A 14,496-nucleotide genomic window follows, 5' to 3' on the forward strand; every position below is an offset into this window, starting at 1 on the left:
GGGGCTTCTGTTGGTTTCGTATATTCATGAATCAGTTTGGAGTAAAATGTGAAAAGCAACGTATTTTCCCTCAAAATCATTATTTTGACAAAAAATAGCTTTCTACTCGCAATGCTACTTCGACGTTAATAAAGTGCAATTGACATTAATAGTAAAAGAAGACTCGGAAAGCAATTTAGTGCGGTAAAATTACGTCCAATTTAAAGGGCTCAGATAATGCTCAGACAATGAGGCTAACTCACTACCGCTGTCAGTCACAATGAATGGCAATTCTAATTCGTGTCTGCAGTGATTCAGTGACATTTCAAGAAAAGGAAAAAGGACTTAGTGGTTTGAAATTCCCGTTTTTCCTCGGTAATATCAAGGAGATATTAATGTTAGTTCTCCCAGGGGACACGCCCCCCAGCTCGTGGTATATTCCCCTTTCCCGGCATGCCGTGCGGCACATTACCCATTCGGTCAGGAGACACAAAATGTCGGATCCCGCCCAGCCTGCCCAAAAGCAGGGCTATTTTTCCTGAATTTCCGCTCGTTTCTGACCTATCCTGCGCCGAAAAACCACTTCAGGTAAGAGGCTACGACTCTAGGAATATTCTGAGCTATGAATTGTAGCCGTGGCATGTTTTAGGACATTTAATTTCAAGGACAAAAGGTGATGTTGATATTTTCGTGGCTTTCACTTCAATGGAGTCGTCTGTTTTTCCTCAGTGTGGCCGATCCATGAATCCACCCACGGTGAAATTCCTTATCTCTCTCGTCCAGGCTGCCTCCCCCAATTTTCCGGCGGCTCAGATTCTCACTCCAGGACGTTTCTCTCCCCTGTCCAGCCATGTTCTCCGTGCGGATCGTGACTGCGGACCACTACCAGGCCCCTCCCGTCCGAGGTCTGGACGTCTGCCGCTCCGAGTTTCGCGGGGCTGACACCAGGCGGGTCCCGGTGGTGCGCATCTTCGGGGCGACTCCAGGAGGTAAGGCCCGTCCTCACGGCTTGTTCCGAACGTATCCCACCTCCTGACTAGTCTAGCGATAAATTGGAAAGCTTATTGAATAGAGGACGTGGGTTTTTAGGTGATTTTTCAGCGCGCGAAAGCTCCCAGCACGACAGCTGTATGCTTCCGAATTGAACACATCAACAACACACTTTGTACAAATAAGGCATTAATAATGGCGCAGGCCTCGCACGAATCACTGTATGTCCAACTGCTGTGAACACGCTCTCCGTTTTTTACGGCTAAATATCAAAACCACATGCTCCCATGTAACCCTAGACCTGCCGTAGGATTGTTTATCTTTGCCACGAAACTGGAGACCCCTTTGTTGAAAGCTGACCCAACCCCTGGCCCCCTGAACTCAGGCTGAATGAATGGACTTTAAATTTTGGGAGAATCTTACTACTACATTATTTAGAAAGAGGGTTTTTTGTAATCCAAATTCAAGGATAATCCAGCCACCTGTCAAGAATATCTCAAGGGATATATGTTGATGTAATAATCAACTAGGAGGGATTTTTGGCAATTTAAAAGAATTAAATCAATAATGGTATGTTATTTCTTTGTTATGATGTTGAAAAATTAGTCATGTTTTTCAAAATAAACTGATGCGCAATGTAAAAACATTTCATTCTGAACGAAAAGGTTGTATATAAAAAATTACTTTGATACTTTGAAAGTTTGAGTAGTAATTGCAAAATCTCTCTTTTCTACAGATGAAAGATCAAATTTAAAAGCGTGTGGTCCCCTGCCTAAAATTGGATGGAAAAAAAGTACTCATCTATTTTGACTGTAGTACTGTTAAAGGCTTTAACAGGGATTTAATTTGGGGGTAGGGATAAAATGTAGTGTTTGCAGTGGCTTTAAGTTTGCGGTTGAAACTACAATAGTAGCGCAACAGTCAGGACTGAAGACAAAACATTGTAAAGTTTGTGGTGAAGAAGTTATCACAAAAACTGCGAACATAAAACTGCCTCGAAGATTTCCCCTCATAGACACTTCCTGAATATGATTGTCTCTAGCTTTAGACAAATGTCCTTATAGCTATTCTCTGATGTGGTTTTTTTAATTAGGGACCCCACAGTTGGTAAAAAAAGGCTTATATTTAACAGAATATTATATTTTCATAAACGGTAGTGTCACATGTAGATTGGTCCCAGTTCCTGGATAGTGTTCCAGTAGCCTGTCTGATGTGTTAATCTGATTTGCATATTTAGATTAGTGTACATGTACCTATGATTGCCGGTTGATTGTCCTGGATTTAGATTAGGGGATCTCTTCGGTAAACCAATTGGTATGATTCGCTTCTGAATGAAGTCACAGCTACATACATGTAGGATCTGCTGTGCTGTGCAGGGTTAAATATGGAACAACAAATCTACCAAATAAAAGAACTTATTATCCTTTGAAGATATTACGAAAATGTTCAGCTATAAATCATCTAATATACCATTTCAGAATTGTTTTTTTGCCTACCAAATTAATTTTGAGGAATTGAGGAATTTACCAAGGGGTGGGGGTGGGGGGGTGGGGGGCTTTTCTCTTTTCTTGCATGCTTTCTTTGTTTTACAGCTTTATTAAATTATTACAGTGAATATTCCAACTGTATTTTCAAAGCCTTGGTGGTACATACCATACCTCACAATTATTGTCCTATAAGGTTAACCCACAGTGCATGAAAACTGGTCATATGGCATGGGGTTGGAACTAATTTGCCCAACAGCTAACCTATAATAAATCAAAGGAGTTGAATGCTTATTCTGGCATTATCAGGAAGATCTGTTTAATTCAGACATCTGGGAGGCTGTTTGTCCTTCACTAACTAAACACAGTCCACCTGCCATTGTGGCAAATTGGGTAGAAATGTGTTCTAAGGCTTAATGTTTGAGACAGTTACGGAGGTGTGTCCCTAGGTGAGCATATTTGTCCACCTTTATCTGAAGCACCTAGAGATGTGGACCCATTTTGGAGGGTCCTGATAACCCACATAATGTAACCCCTGGGACACCCTACACCTCCCCTGGGTACCACATGGTAAGGTCTGGAACATATCTATGGAAGGAACCATTTAGAATTTTTGGGGAGATAAAGAATTTGAATGGAATTCAGATGCAAGCTCTGATCTTGATTCTTGTACTTTGTAGTCAGTAGAAATTCTGCTTCCACTAAACTAATGTTTAAAAGAAGAATTGCACCATTTTGTATCATATGATTATAAAAGTCAAACATTTTAATATTGATACTGTACCCTCAGGGGCAACAGAGGTCATTTTGAAAACCATTGACGATTTACCCATTGCCAGGTAATGTGTTAATGTGAGATAAGATATAGCCTGTTGATATTCAAAATGTGAGATCAATATATATGCTGATATCATCATAATTTTCTGTATATATAGGTCCTCCAACCGAACTGATGGTAAAGTTTCGAACACACATTAGCATCTGCATCTATGATCTAGCTCTTTTGTGAGTCTATATCTTTTATGTATAATAGTATTCATGTTCGTTTGCTTGGTTGATCATTTAGGCTAGACAATAATGGCTTGCTCTGGTGGTATTCCCAATAACACATCCTAACTTCTCTGGAGACTATCAGTATAGAGCCTGGGCACTTAAAAATCGCCTTCGTCAATCCGTCATGCATGTAACAACCTAAACAAGGTACTGAAGCACTAAAGAATTTTATGTGGCACTCTACATTGTAGCTATGATTGAAATGGATTTGGTAACAAAAAGATGGAGAAAAAAGATTACCCGTGAATCCATTGTTTTTCTACAGGTGTGTTACAGTGCTGAGACACAGCTTGTGTTTTTTTTTCCTTTGTGATAGCAGTTTTGTCAAATCATATGAGTACACGAGTATCACACGTCTGTGAAATCAAGGAGGTTATAGATAAAATAGGCTATAGTTTGTATGTTTTTCTGTTTTTCCCTTGTGATAGCAGTATGGGTATGAGTCTACTCGAGTATCACACATCTGTGATCAAGGACATTATAAAGTTAAAGAAAATAGACTATAAAATATAACCTACTTGGTTAGATGTACAGTAAGAACAAAAAGTGGCAAGGCTAAGGTGGTACTAAGGTTAAAATGGCATTTTATTGTGTAATCTTTGATGAAAAGAACTGTACTTTGCAACATTGCTTTTTGTTTCTTTTATCTGGAACTTGGAAGTAGGCTCTGTGTAAGAAAGAGTTTTCAGTACTAGAAACGTACTGTGAAAATTGGGGAATTGTTTGTGGTGGTTTTAGGTTCATGTGTTTTACAGTGACACCATCCAAACATTTCCCCTTTAGCTTTACAGTAAAACCTGCTGGTTGTTTCAACTGCAAGCATAAAACCACCACGAACACTCCTTTTTCTCTCTACCGCAAAGTTAGATTACCACTAACATTTCACCTTTTACAGTATTTGACAAGTGAGTTACTGTTATGAAAAGTAGCAGACGGTGGTCTTAGGCTTTGTAAACTCACTTTTAGGATTAACAGTTACAAAACAAAACAAAACAGGACGTTGCCCACATTTTTTTCTTTAAAAAATTGTCATGATGGACATCTAACATATTTCGTTGTTTTTCTTGCATATTGTGTAATGATGTTGTCTACCCGAAGCAACAGTTTTGTCCGCCTGTTCAATTAGCCCCATTGGAAGCCATTAGCTGAATCCTTTGTGCTGTTTGCACCCTGGATATGTTGCCGTTTGTTTGGATGTCTGAGGGCCCCAAGCATTAAGATTAATCACATGATCACACAATCGTGCCACGCGTTTTCTGCTGTGTCCAAACAAAACGTTTAAAGTCCTGAAAGAAATAGGTACATCATACCACATGTACATGTATATTATGGGGCATTTCCATTAACTTGATAAGCCTTTGAACATACTGTGTAAGTGTGTAATTCCAAAATTAGCCTGGACCCCCAATCTCTATAAATGTTTAGTAAAATATTTATCACCAGATAGATATTTTAGAGATTGGGGGTCTGGCATCTAAGCTAGTCCAAAATGTTTCACATTCATTAACATTATGTCCAGCTTGTCCCTTTTTGTTCTATATTTTACTTTGTGTTGGGCATATAATCTATCATAAAATTGCTGTCAAATGAACAGGACAAGATTGATAGTACTGGTGACATCCATGAACGGCCAAAGATGTCATATCTTATCATGTCCCAGCAAGAGTGCTGACAGCCAGAATTGCAACTGGCTTATGCTATGATCAATAGCTATTGCTAAAATGTCTAGACTTGTCCAAGCTTTCTATATTCTACTAGTATGTGTCACTTTTATGCTGTATAACTCTTGAAATTGCACTGTTTTCCTTTGAAATTACTACGGTTTTTCAAGATAAGGATTGTATTTTTCCTTGTCAAATGCAACGAGAGTCAGTAGATAGCATTATATTTAAGACCCCGTTCACACTCATTTTTTTCAATCGCGATTGAAGTATAATCGCGATTGAATCGATCCGATCGCGATTGATTTTTTCAGTGTGAACGCTCCCAATCGCGATTGGAACGATCCAAAACGATCCAATCGCGATTGGATTGTAACTACCTCCGGAGGTAGTTTGATTGGATTAATCGCGATCGGATCCAATCCAATCCTATCAAATTTTGAGTGTGAACACAACTACGATTCATTCCATCGCGATCGGCGGGGATTTCGGCTGGTTCCGGGGGTGGGAGGTCATACATGCGGGTACGTGGGGTCATAGTTCGCACCGCGCGGGAAAACAAACCCAATCCGCACGTCAGATCGCTCTTTTACAACAACAACAACAACAACAACAACTTTTCATCGTCAACAATGCCCAAGAAGAAGAATAAAACTCCGTCAGCAACTTCAGCTGGTGGCAGATGGCGCGATGAGGAGACCAGGGTCCTCATCGCAATCTGGGGGAGAGAGGAGGTGCAGGCCAAACTGGGGAAATGTCACCGAAAGAGGGACATTTACCGAACCAAGTGACAATGTCTAGCTGAAAAATAGACACAAAACAAGGACAACAAGGACAACAAGAACATTTACCAGATGATCGCCGATAGCATGCTTCAATCGTGCTTCAATCGCGATCGGATCACGGCGTACTTTAATCCACTTGGCGAAAAGCAGTGTGAACGCAAAAGTTTCTTTGCGTTCAATCGCGATCGGATCGAACAATCGCGATTATACTTCAATCGCGATTGAAAAAAATGAGTGTGAACGGGGTCTAATACTTTTTGAATACCTAGCCTCAGTTTCAGCTCAATCTATGCTTGGAAAATCATTCTAACTTCACAGCTTACTTTCAACTCAACTCAAAGATAGAAAATTAAAGCATGAAAAAAATTATAGCCTGTCAGTATGACCTATGTTATTTTTAAATAAGAAATAGAAAATTAAGTAAGATTTATATCAAGCGCAGAGTGCTGGTTAAAGAACACAAGTCACAATCATAAACCTTCGCTGTGTAATGTACTACTGAGACTAGTGAGAGGAGAGGGCTCCAAGACATGCTTTGATATCCCAAATACATACATCATTGTTAGATATTCATATTATCATTTTGTAAATTTGTTAAGTTAAAAGGAGGAGGGCTTCCATAAGCCTTGCAGGCTTCATCCCCCTCCTGCACGTTTTTATCATACTTTTAATTATTTCATTATTACTTTCTGTTTTTGTGTGCAAATAAATAAAACAATATGCAGCCGAGATATGACAGGCTTACTTGTCTGTGGAATTTTGCCTGGGGTCTCTGACCCTCCTACCTGCTACCTTCTGGTGAAGTTGATTACATGCTGGAAGGTTGCCAGAGCCTTGCAGACCTTTTAGGGAGAGATTTGCCATGTTTTTCAGTGCCTTTGTTAGCTTTCGGTCATGTATGTTGCATGAACTCCTGATGGGTTCCTCAAAGGTTCGCATTTCTACTTCATCTCAGACGTTTGAAACGACCTGTCACGCAAAAATGAGTGTTGCCAGACAGAAACTATCAAGATTTGGTGCAAACCCTTTAAACCTTTATTCCTTATTCTATGTTGATCTAAGAATTGTTTGAATAACATAACATTTAAATGTTTGCATACCTGTGGATGATTGTATTTTTATTGTCTATCCCTTTAAATCTAACGTGGGGTCCCATAACTTCAAACGTAAATTTACGAGTTCGACATCGCATTGCACCAGTGTCGGTTGTCTGAAAAGTGTTGCGTTTTGACGAATGATAAATTAGAGTGGCGGTGTTTAAGGATTTTCCGTTGTCGAGTTAATTTTACACCGTCCATACACGATTCACACTATAATCTCAGTCGGTAAAACCAGAAAAATGTTGTTATGAATATAGCGTTCCACATCGTTCCATTCTAATCAGGGTACCATAACTTCGACATACAAATACCTTTGTCTCTCCTTAATTTGTCGGCACGATTTTCAGTATACAGACAGAATAATTTTGTGTCAACTAACTTCAGCTTCACTGTGGTAATTTTTTTTTTCACCGTGCGTAAGTTGCCACCGATGCGGGGCGCGCTGTGACTAGGGACTGTTTACGCCGCTTGTTGCGTTCCAAGCATGGTCAACGTTGACGATCCGTTCTTTGGTATGGTAATGAGAGTAGATACTTCATTTCATACAAATGGTCCCGTAACATGAACTCACAAATGTCACAAATGTGCCACAAGTACGTCGCAAACTGCCGGGGAAGAATTGTTACACCGGAAACTGAAATTGTGACATTTGCACTCGGCACGGCACCGCAAGTGACCAGAAAGTACGCGGCAAATCTCCCTTGTTTTTTTCAGTCAATTCGGTACAAAGTGACGACTTATTTTAAACAACAGCATCAGTTATTTTTAGATCTCTCTATCGGATTTTTGTTTTGAGCAAGCAATGAGAAATCGCCATTTACATTCAATGAACTTCGTGTTTATGCATTCAGAGATCACCGACCCGTGCCGCCTACATCAAAGCCAGCGGCCTGTCAGTCTTTAATCAACATGCGGGGTTAGGTTACATGTTTGCAACATCAATGCGTTTGCTGGTGGAACCATGCATGTGCAAGCCTGCCGACGGGAACTTATCAATGCAAGTTTATCTGACGTGTTTCAAGCTAGATTAATAAGATTTGCGGTTTTGGAGCCTCACTAGCTCGTACGTGATTTAGACAGGGGGACCGTGAAACGTCAACACTGTAGCATCACATTCGAATCGTGGTTAACGGAATGGCCGTGACGTAAAGGGGGGAGGGCGTTCGAAGCCGCGGTTATTTTGTTATTTAAGACAAGTTTAATCGCGACATAAATTAACAAACACCTACGTTTTTTGGGTGTTTTGTATAGCTTTATGCCTCATGTGTAAAACAATAAAGTTTGCGTGCCGATTGTTGACTGTAACAGTTCTTTATGTAAAAGTTGCCATTACGCAATGAACTTGCGTCGAACGTAGCCATTGTTTGTAGCCAAATTTTCCTGGTGGCGCAAAAATCAGTTAACTGTACACAAATCCGTATTTCCTTCAGACGACAGCTATATGCATGAACTTGGGTTCTCTGCGTTTTTATTCAGCACAGTGGATAGAAACAGACATGTCTCTCTTCTGCATAATAAGACAAAGTAAAACTAGTTCGAAGTTATGGTACTGTCGAAGTTATGGGACCCCACGTTACATGTAAACAAACACTATAAAGGGAACATATGTTATTGTATTGTCAGTGACCAAATGTTACAGTTGCTTACCACACATATGAGAAAGTTAATTTTGCATCATAGAAAAGAATCAATGCCTAAGCTGACTTTCTATGCTATATCATATGAACTTAATACGTAGATTTGAAAAAGAATGACATTATTTTTCTGACAAGCAGAAAAATTGAAACTTGTCAACACTGAAAGTCTACATATGAGGCTAACATTGCTATATCAATTTCTGTATTATTTAGCCAGGGTGGCCCAATCTCGGTACCATACTTAGCACTGCTTTTCAGTAGGGCCCTATAATAAGTCTACAACAGCTAACTGTTGTCAAATTGTTGCCTACCATAGATCTGATTGAAAAAATCATAACTTGCACCTTTTGATGCCTTTTTCCCCATGTTGCTTCTGGTGTAACAATCCACAGCACAAATGTTGCAACTTTGTCACAAAATGACCCCGAGCCCTCTTGTTGCAAGTCAACTCAACTAACTCACTAAATTCACTTGTCCTGTCCTCTGCACGCACAAATTCAGTTGTTTACGTTCCTTAGCGCCTTTCCTTTATTTTCCCTTCGTTTTATATGTATCGGGCACTTGTGCTGTATCTAACCCATGCGCAACTGCTGATCATCTCAGATATGAGGCTAAGGCCACACCAATTTAATTTCTTGGGTAACGTTTTTTTTTTAAAATCATGAAAACAGAAGGCTGGGGTGAAAACTTGCACCTGACCCTGTTCACTACCTGGAGCGCCTTTCCTTTATTTTCCCTTCTTTTTTATTTGTACCAGTCACTTGTGTTGTATCTAAGCCATGCGCAACTGCTGATAATCTGACCCTGTTCACTACCTGAAATTGTGTGCACCAAAGTACAAACTTTCCTCTGAGATTCTGTTTTCCTGTTGATTTTCCAATCTAGCATTTTTTAAAGAAATTAAATTGGTGTGGCCTGAGCCCTCTTGTTGCAAGTCAACTCTTCATCCCTACCCACCTTCAATGAGTATTCAGAAGACCACCTGACGTGACCTACATGTATGTACAGTGCTAGTTCCTGAAGCCAGGGGGGCCTAGTGCTCATTATGGAGGATTGCACTGGTCCTGTACTATTCCATTTGACTAGCTGCCGGGCTGGGCGAGGTTTGAATATTCAGCCCTGTACAGTACTGTGTCTGTGAATGATGCATGAGAGAGAATCACTTCCCTATGGGGACCAGCAGGTGCATGTGAAATAGCAAATTACACGGAAGCCATAGCCATGGCAGCACACTCAGGCCCTAGTTTAGCCAGAATTGGAGCCATTACTGTGGAAAGGCTGCATACATATTGTAACAGTTTTCCTACAGATGTGATATTTTGTATTCATACAAAAATGAACTGAAAATGTACATTGTTACGTACATTTTACATTGATAAATAAATAAATAAACACTTGTGGTCATGTACCAATATTAACCTTTAGCCGATTCATAGCTGTTTGGCCCCAAATTTGAATTGGTTTTGGGGTTAGGGAGAAAGTTGGAATGGTTTAAGATGTTATATTTATCAGCGATTGGAATATTGTACTAGAATTTTAGAATGTGTTTGCTCCCGATGTTTTCATTATTTGGTGTTCTACAAATTGAAATGTCGTTGATGTCTATTGTTAACTTACACAGCAATATTTTGACAGAAAATAAAACAATACAGAAAATTCTATCAAAAGAGATTAAGTAGCTACCATTAATTTTGTTGTGAATAACGATAAATTTATAGCCAAACACATCCTGGAATTGCGCAGTACCTGATGTAATATCATACTCGTGTAAGCTACCTTAGGGACATTTGGTAAGTCTCCCATCTTCTTTCCACTGAATGTACGAAGCACTGCCATGTTGAGCCCCGTATAACTCACCCAGTGAAGTGGCATCCCTTATCACCTCGCGCACGTCTGTGGACTCTTCAGATCTCACCCTTTCATCTTTATTTGCAACATTAAGTAGCTCTTGGCCTGAAAACTAGCTGTTAAGGCCTGTATCTGATTTGGTGGTTTAGGATGCAGATAATACTAATAGAGTCCTTTTATTAATAAGGAAAAGATACATCTGTCAACATGTAAAAAGCATTGCTATGCACATTGCAGTGTTATGTCTTATGATTTATTTGTTGCTTTAGGGTTATATTATTAGACACTAGGTGTGCAATATTACATTACAATACAGCTTTATTAATTTGCAAGGATGTTTTGCAAGTTAAGTCCTTGCAAATTGATTAAGTGCTGGATAACTTATAGTTATTCGACAGTTTATTTGCAAAAGTCCTGTAAAAAGAATTTGGAAAATCTTACATTTAATGATTTTTCAAGTTCTTTTTTTTAGGGTGTGGAGTGTATTTTGTTGTTATGGTGTTGTAGTCTGCAGTATATAGGCCTCCTGGCAGTTTAGTGTAATTGATTATACGAACATCATAGAATTAATGAGAAACATAACCCTTGGTGGTCAAGATAGATTAATGTCTCAGCGTACATCATTTATTTCTACTCTAATTATTGTCGTTAGCATATTGAAAAGAGTACAATTTTTGTGCTTGAACTACTTGGATTTCTGGCACATTCTTTCGAGTATTTGACACATTTATGCCTGTCAAAGAGTCATACAGATTTGTTCTTCAACTTATATCTTGCTGGTAGGTATTTCAACCTCTGCTATGTACGAAATATATTCACATATTATTCACAGTGCTTTCAAATTAGGATTAAGTAACAGTACTATTGAATTGAACATGATGAAAGATTTTGTATACACAGGGTTGCGCTAGTTTTGACCTGTGTATCGACTGGTCAGCCACTCGCCACCTATTATTTCTGCATGAATTTTCATTCGGGCATTTTAGCACTACCCAGGGTATATCACCTTTAGCACGGTGACCAACAATGGTATGGAATTGAACATGATGAAAGATTCTACATGTATATACACAGGGTTGCGCTACTTTTGACCTGTGTATTCACTGGTCAGCAGTTCTCGCCACCTATTATTTCTGCATGAATTTTCATTTGGGCATTTTAGCACTACCCAGGGTACATCACCTTTAGTAGGGTGACCTCATCACTGTGCGGCCATTTGATGAGGGTGTGAAATGAGGTGACAGTTATGGGTCGCTGCACATGAAAGTAGAGATGTACATGAAGAAATAATGTGTAGAATTTACTAGAGACAATGAAGGTACAAATGTAAGAGTAAGATTTCTAGAAGGATCAAGCTACATCCACTTGTCCAGAGATTAAGTTATTGGAATGGTAAGAAGAAAACAGGAAAACAACAAAAGATTGCCCTGAAATTTGTCCTTATTTGTCCCTTGTGAGCTACATTTTGTATATCAGTATACATGTCTGTATGTCTATATTTTGTACCTGTGTATGTTAATGGTTTTTAGCTTGTGTACATGTATACGGCTACACGCTTTGCAGAAATATCTAATATCTATATATCTTGCAGGAAAATGGTTGAAATTTGGCATGAAAAAAACCCCTGATATTACTATACTGAAAAATTTTGGTTCAGTCAGTATCACCATTACACTTGCAGCTAAGGAAGGCCATTCTCCTCGTATCTGGATGACTTTTTTTGTGTGCCAAAAGTATATTTCACTCCTAATCTTTGTCTATACAGCAAATGTATAACTACGCTGTGTGCATTTGTCATCTATTAGGGGTGTACAAGTCCTACTGTCCCAATGTCAGAATGACACTGATGTATATCCCAGCCTAACTCTGTCTGTAGCAGGTGGTTAATGAATGCTCAGCTTCCTTCTGTGCTTGTCATGTGCGCGGAATGGAAGGGTAATGAAAAGACTCCCCTGGGCTGTGGCCAGGCTTTTAGGCAGAGAGGCGTCAGGGCGTCATCTGGACGCGCTGTTCTGAAAATAATAGAAATTGGACGCCCTACTTTTAGGCAAGACGCCCTCAAGACGCCCGTTTATTTTCGCTATTTTCGCCCCGTTTTTTCCCCGGTAACTTAGCTGAATGCGATGAAAATTCGCCGATTCAGCCGCTTCGTCGCTTCGATCGTCCGCCATGTTTCTTTTCCGATGAAGTCTCGCGAAACCACGCGTAGATTACATCTCGCGAAAGGCGAGACTTGCATCGCATTGGCCAATTTTCAGTGACGCAATGTGCCCGGGCGCTGTTATTGGTGGAATATAGTGGACGTCCCTTTACCCTTGCGCGGGAAAAAGTGAAGGTAAGCTTGGAACTTTTCCCGTTGTTTACAAAGGTGACAGAAAGTCCGATAAACTATAGGGGTATTTTGAAGGCATTTCGGATGTTTTTGTGGCTTCTTTGGTGGCAATAACTGTCGGTAAATCGGCGGAAAAACAGCTACAAAAACGCCGGCACCGTGCAACTGGCGATAACTGTAGTGGGGAGGGGGGCGCACATGCCGATAACATAGCGGAACAGGGGTCAAAATTTGTATGATTCCTTTGAATAAGAGGAAGTCTGTACTTTCAAAAGATCGATAAATGGATGTTTTTGTGCAGAGATGTTTACTTCATTCCCACTATATACATATTTACAGTTGACGCTAATAAGGTTTCATTGAAATAATAACTTTTTAAAACTTTTTTTTTCTTCTTTTTTTTCTTCTTTTTTCTTTCAGAGAGAAGAGTATCTCCTTGCCCCCAGGCGCTTGTAGTTTTTGAGATTAAAGTAGCTTAAAGATTAACTTGTTTTACTGTACTATCATAGCAGTAACTCTCACAGGTAACTTTTCTTGTTTCACTTGCAGTAAAGAAAGTGTATTCTCAGGTCAACATGTGCTAAGTATTCTTAAAGTAAACTTTTCTTGTAGCAGTAAAGTAAAGTAAAGTAAAGAAAAGTATTTTGTCAGGTATTCTTACAGTGAACTTTCAATGTTGCAGTAGGTGCATGCTCAGGTCAACATGTTCTTAGTATTCCTAAAGTAAACTTTTCTTGTAGCAGTAAAGTAAAGTAAAGAAAAGTGTTTTGTGTATTCTCAGGTCAACATGTTCTTAGTATTCCTAAAGTAAACTTTTCTTGTTGCAGTAAAGTAAAGTAAAGAAAAGTGTTTTGTGCATGCTCAGGTCAACATGTTCTTAGTATTCCTAAAGTAAACTTTTCTTGTTGCAGTAAAGTAAAGTAAAGAAAAGTGTTTTGTGTATTCTCAGGTCAACATGTTCTTAGTATTCCTAAAGTAAACTTTTCTTGTTGCAGTAAAGTAAAGTAAAGAAAAGTGTTTTGTGCATGCTCAGGTCAACATGTTCTTAGTATTCCTAAAGTAAACTTTTCTTGTAGCAGTAAAGTAAAGTAAAGAAAAGTGTTTTGTGCATGCTCAAGTCAACATGTTCTTAGTATTCCTAAAGTAAACTTTTCTTGTTGCAGTAAAGAAAAGTGTTTGGTCAGGTCTACATGTTCTAAGTATTCTTGAATACCACAGTTCTTATTGCAGTTAGGTAAAGAAAAGTGTTTGGTCAGGTCAAAATGTTTTAAGTTTTTTTACAGTGAACTTTAAATGTTGCAGTAAAGAAAGTGCATGCTCAGGTCAACATGTTCTAAGTATTCTTTCTTAAATTAATTTTTCTTGTAGTCTAGTTGTAGAAGTAAATATATGCTCAGGTCAACATGTCACAAGTTTAAGGTAAACTTGAGTAACAAATTAAAGAAGGTTAACCTGGCTGAATTTTTCCTTTCTTCACATTTTTAGTTGGTCTTCCACATCCAATCTCAACCCCTGCAATGTGCACATGCCTCCCTCCCTCCAGCCTTACTATACATACAAAAATGATGTTCTACCTAAGGAATATACTAGGCTGTATTCCACAAAATTTGCCCCTCAAAATGCAGGA

The 14,496-nt window shown here is 39.2% G+C and overlaps 1 protein-coding gene and 1 long non-coding RNA gene across 2 annotated transcripts in view; both read left to right on the plus strand.

Moving 5' to 3' along the window:
• The first annotated feature begins 456 nt into the window (after window positions 1-456).
• LOC136425185 (DNA polymerase zeta catalytic subunit-like) overlaps window positions 457-14,496 on the plus strand; it is a 65,235-nt gene continuing 51,195 nt past the window's right edge. The window contains exons 1-2 of the mRNA XM_066413985.1: window positions 457-567; window positions 828-968. Of these exons, the coding sequence (XP_066270082.1) occupies window positions 830-968 (139 nt within the window). The 5' untranslated portion in view covers window positions 457-567; window positions 828-829. The remainder of the gene's footprint in view (window positions 568-827; window positions 969-14,496) is intronic.
• LOC136429247 (uncharacterized) lies at window positions 12,499-14,325 on the plus strand. Its single transcript, XR_010754723.1, has 2 exons — window positions 12,499-14,041; window positions 14,181-14,325. It is a non-coding gene; the product is annotated as an uncharacterized lncRNA (long non-coding RNA).

The sequence above is a fragment of the Branchiostoma lanceolatum genome, chromosome 1 (assembly GCF_035083965.1).
Source record: "Branchiostoma lanceolatum isolate klBraLanc5 chromosome 1, klBraLanc5.hap2, whole genome shotgun sequence".
Taxonomy (NCBI): Eukaryota; Metazoa; Chordata; class Leptocardii; order Amphioxiformes; family Branchiostomatidae; genus Branchiostoma; species Branchiostoma lanceolatum.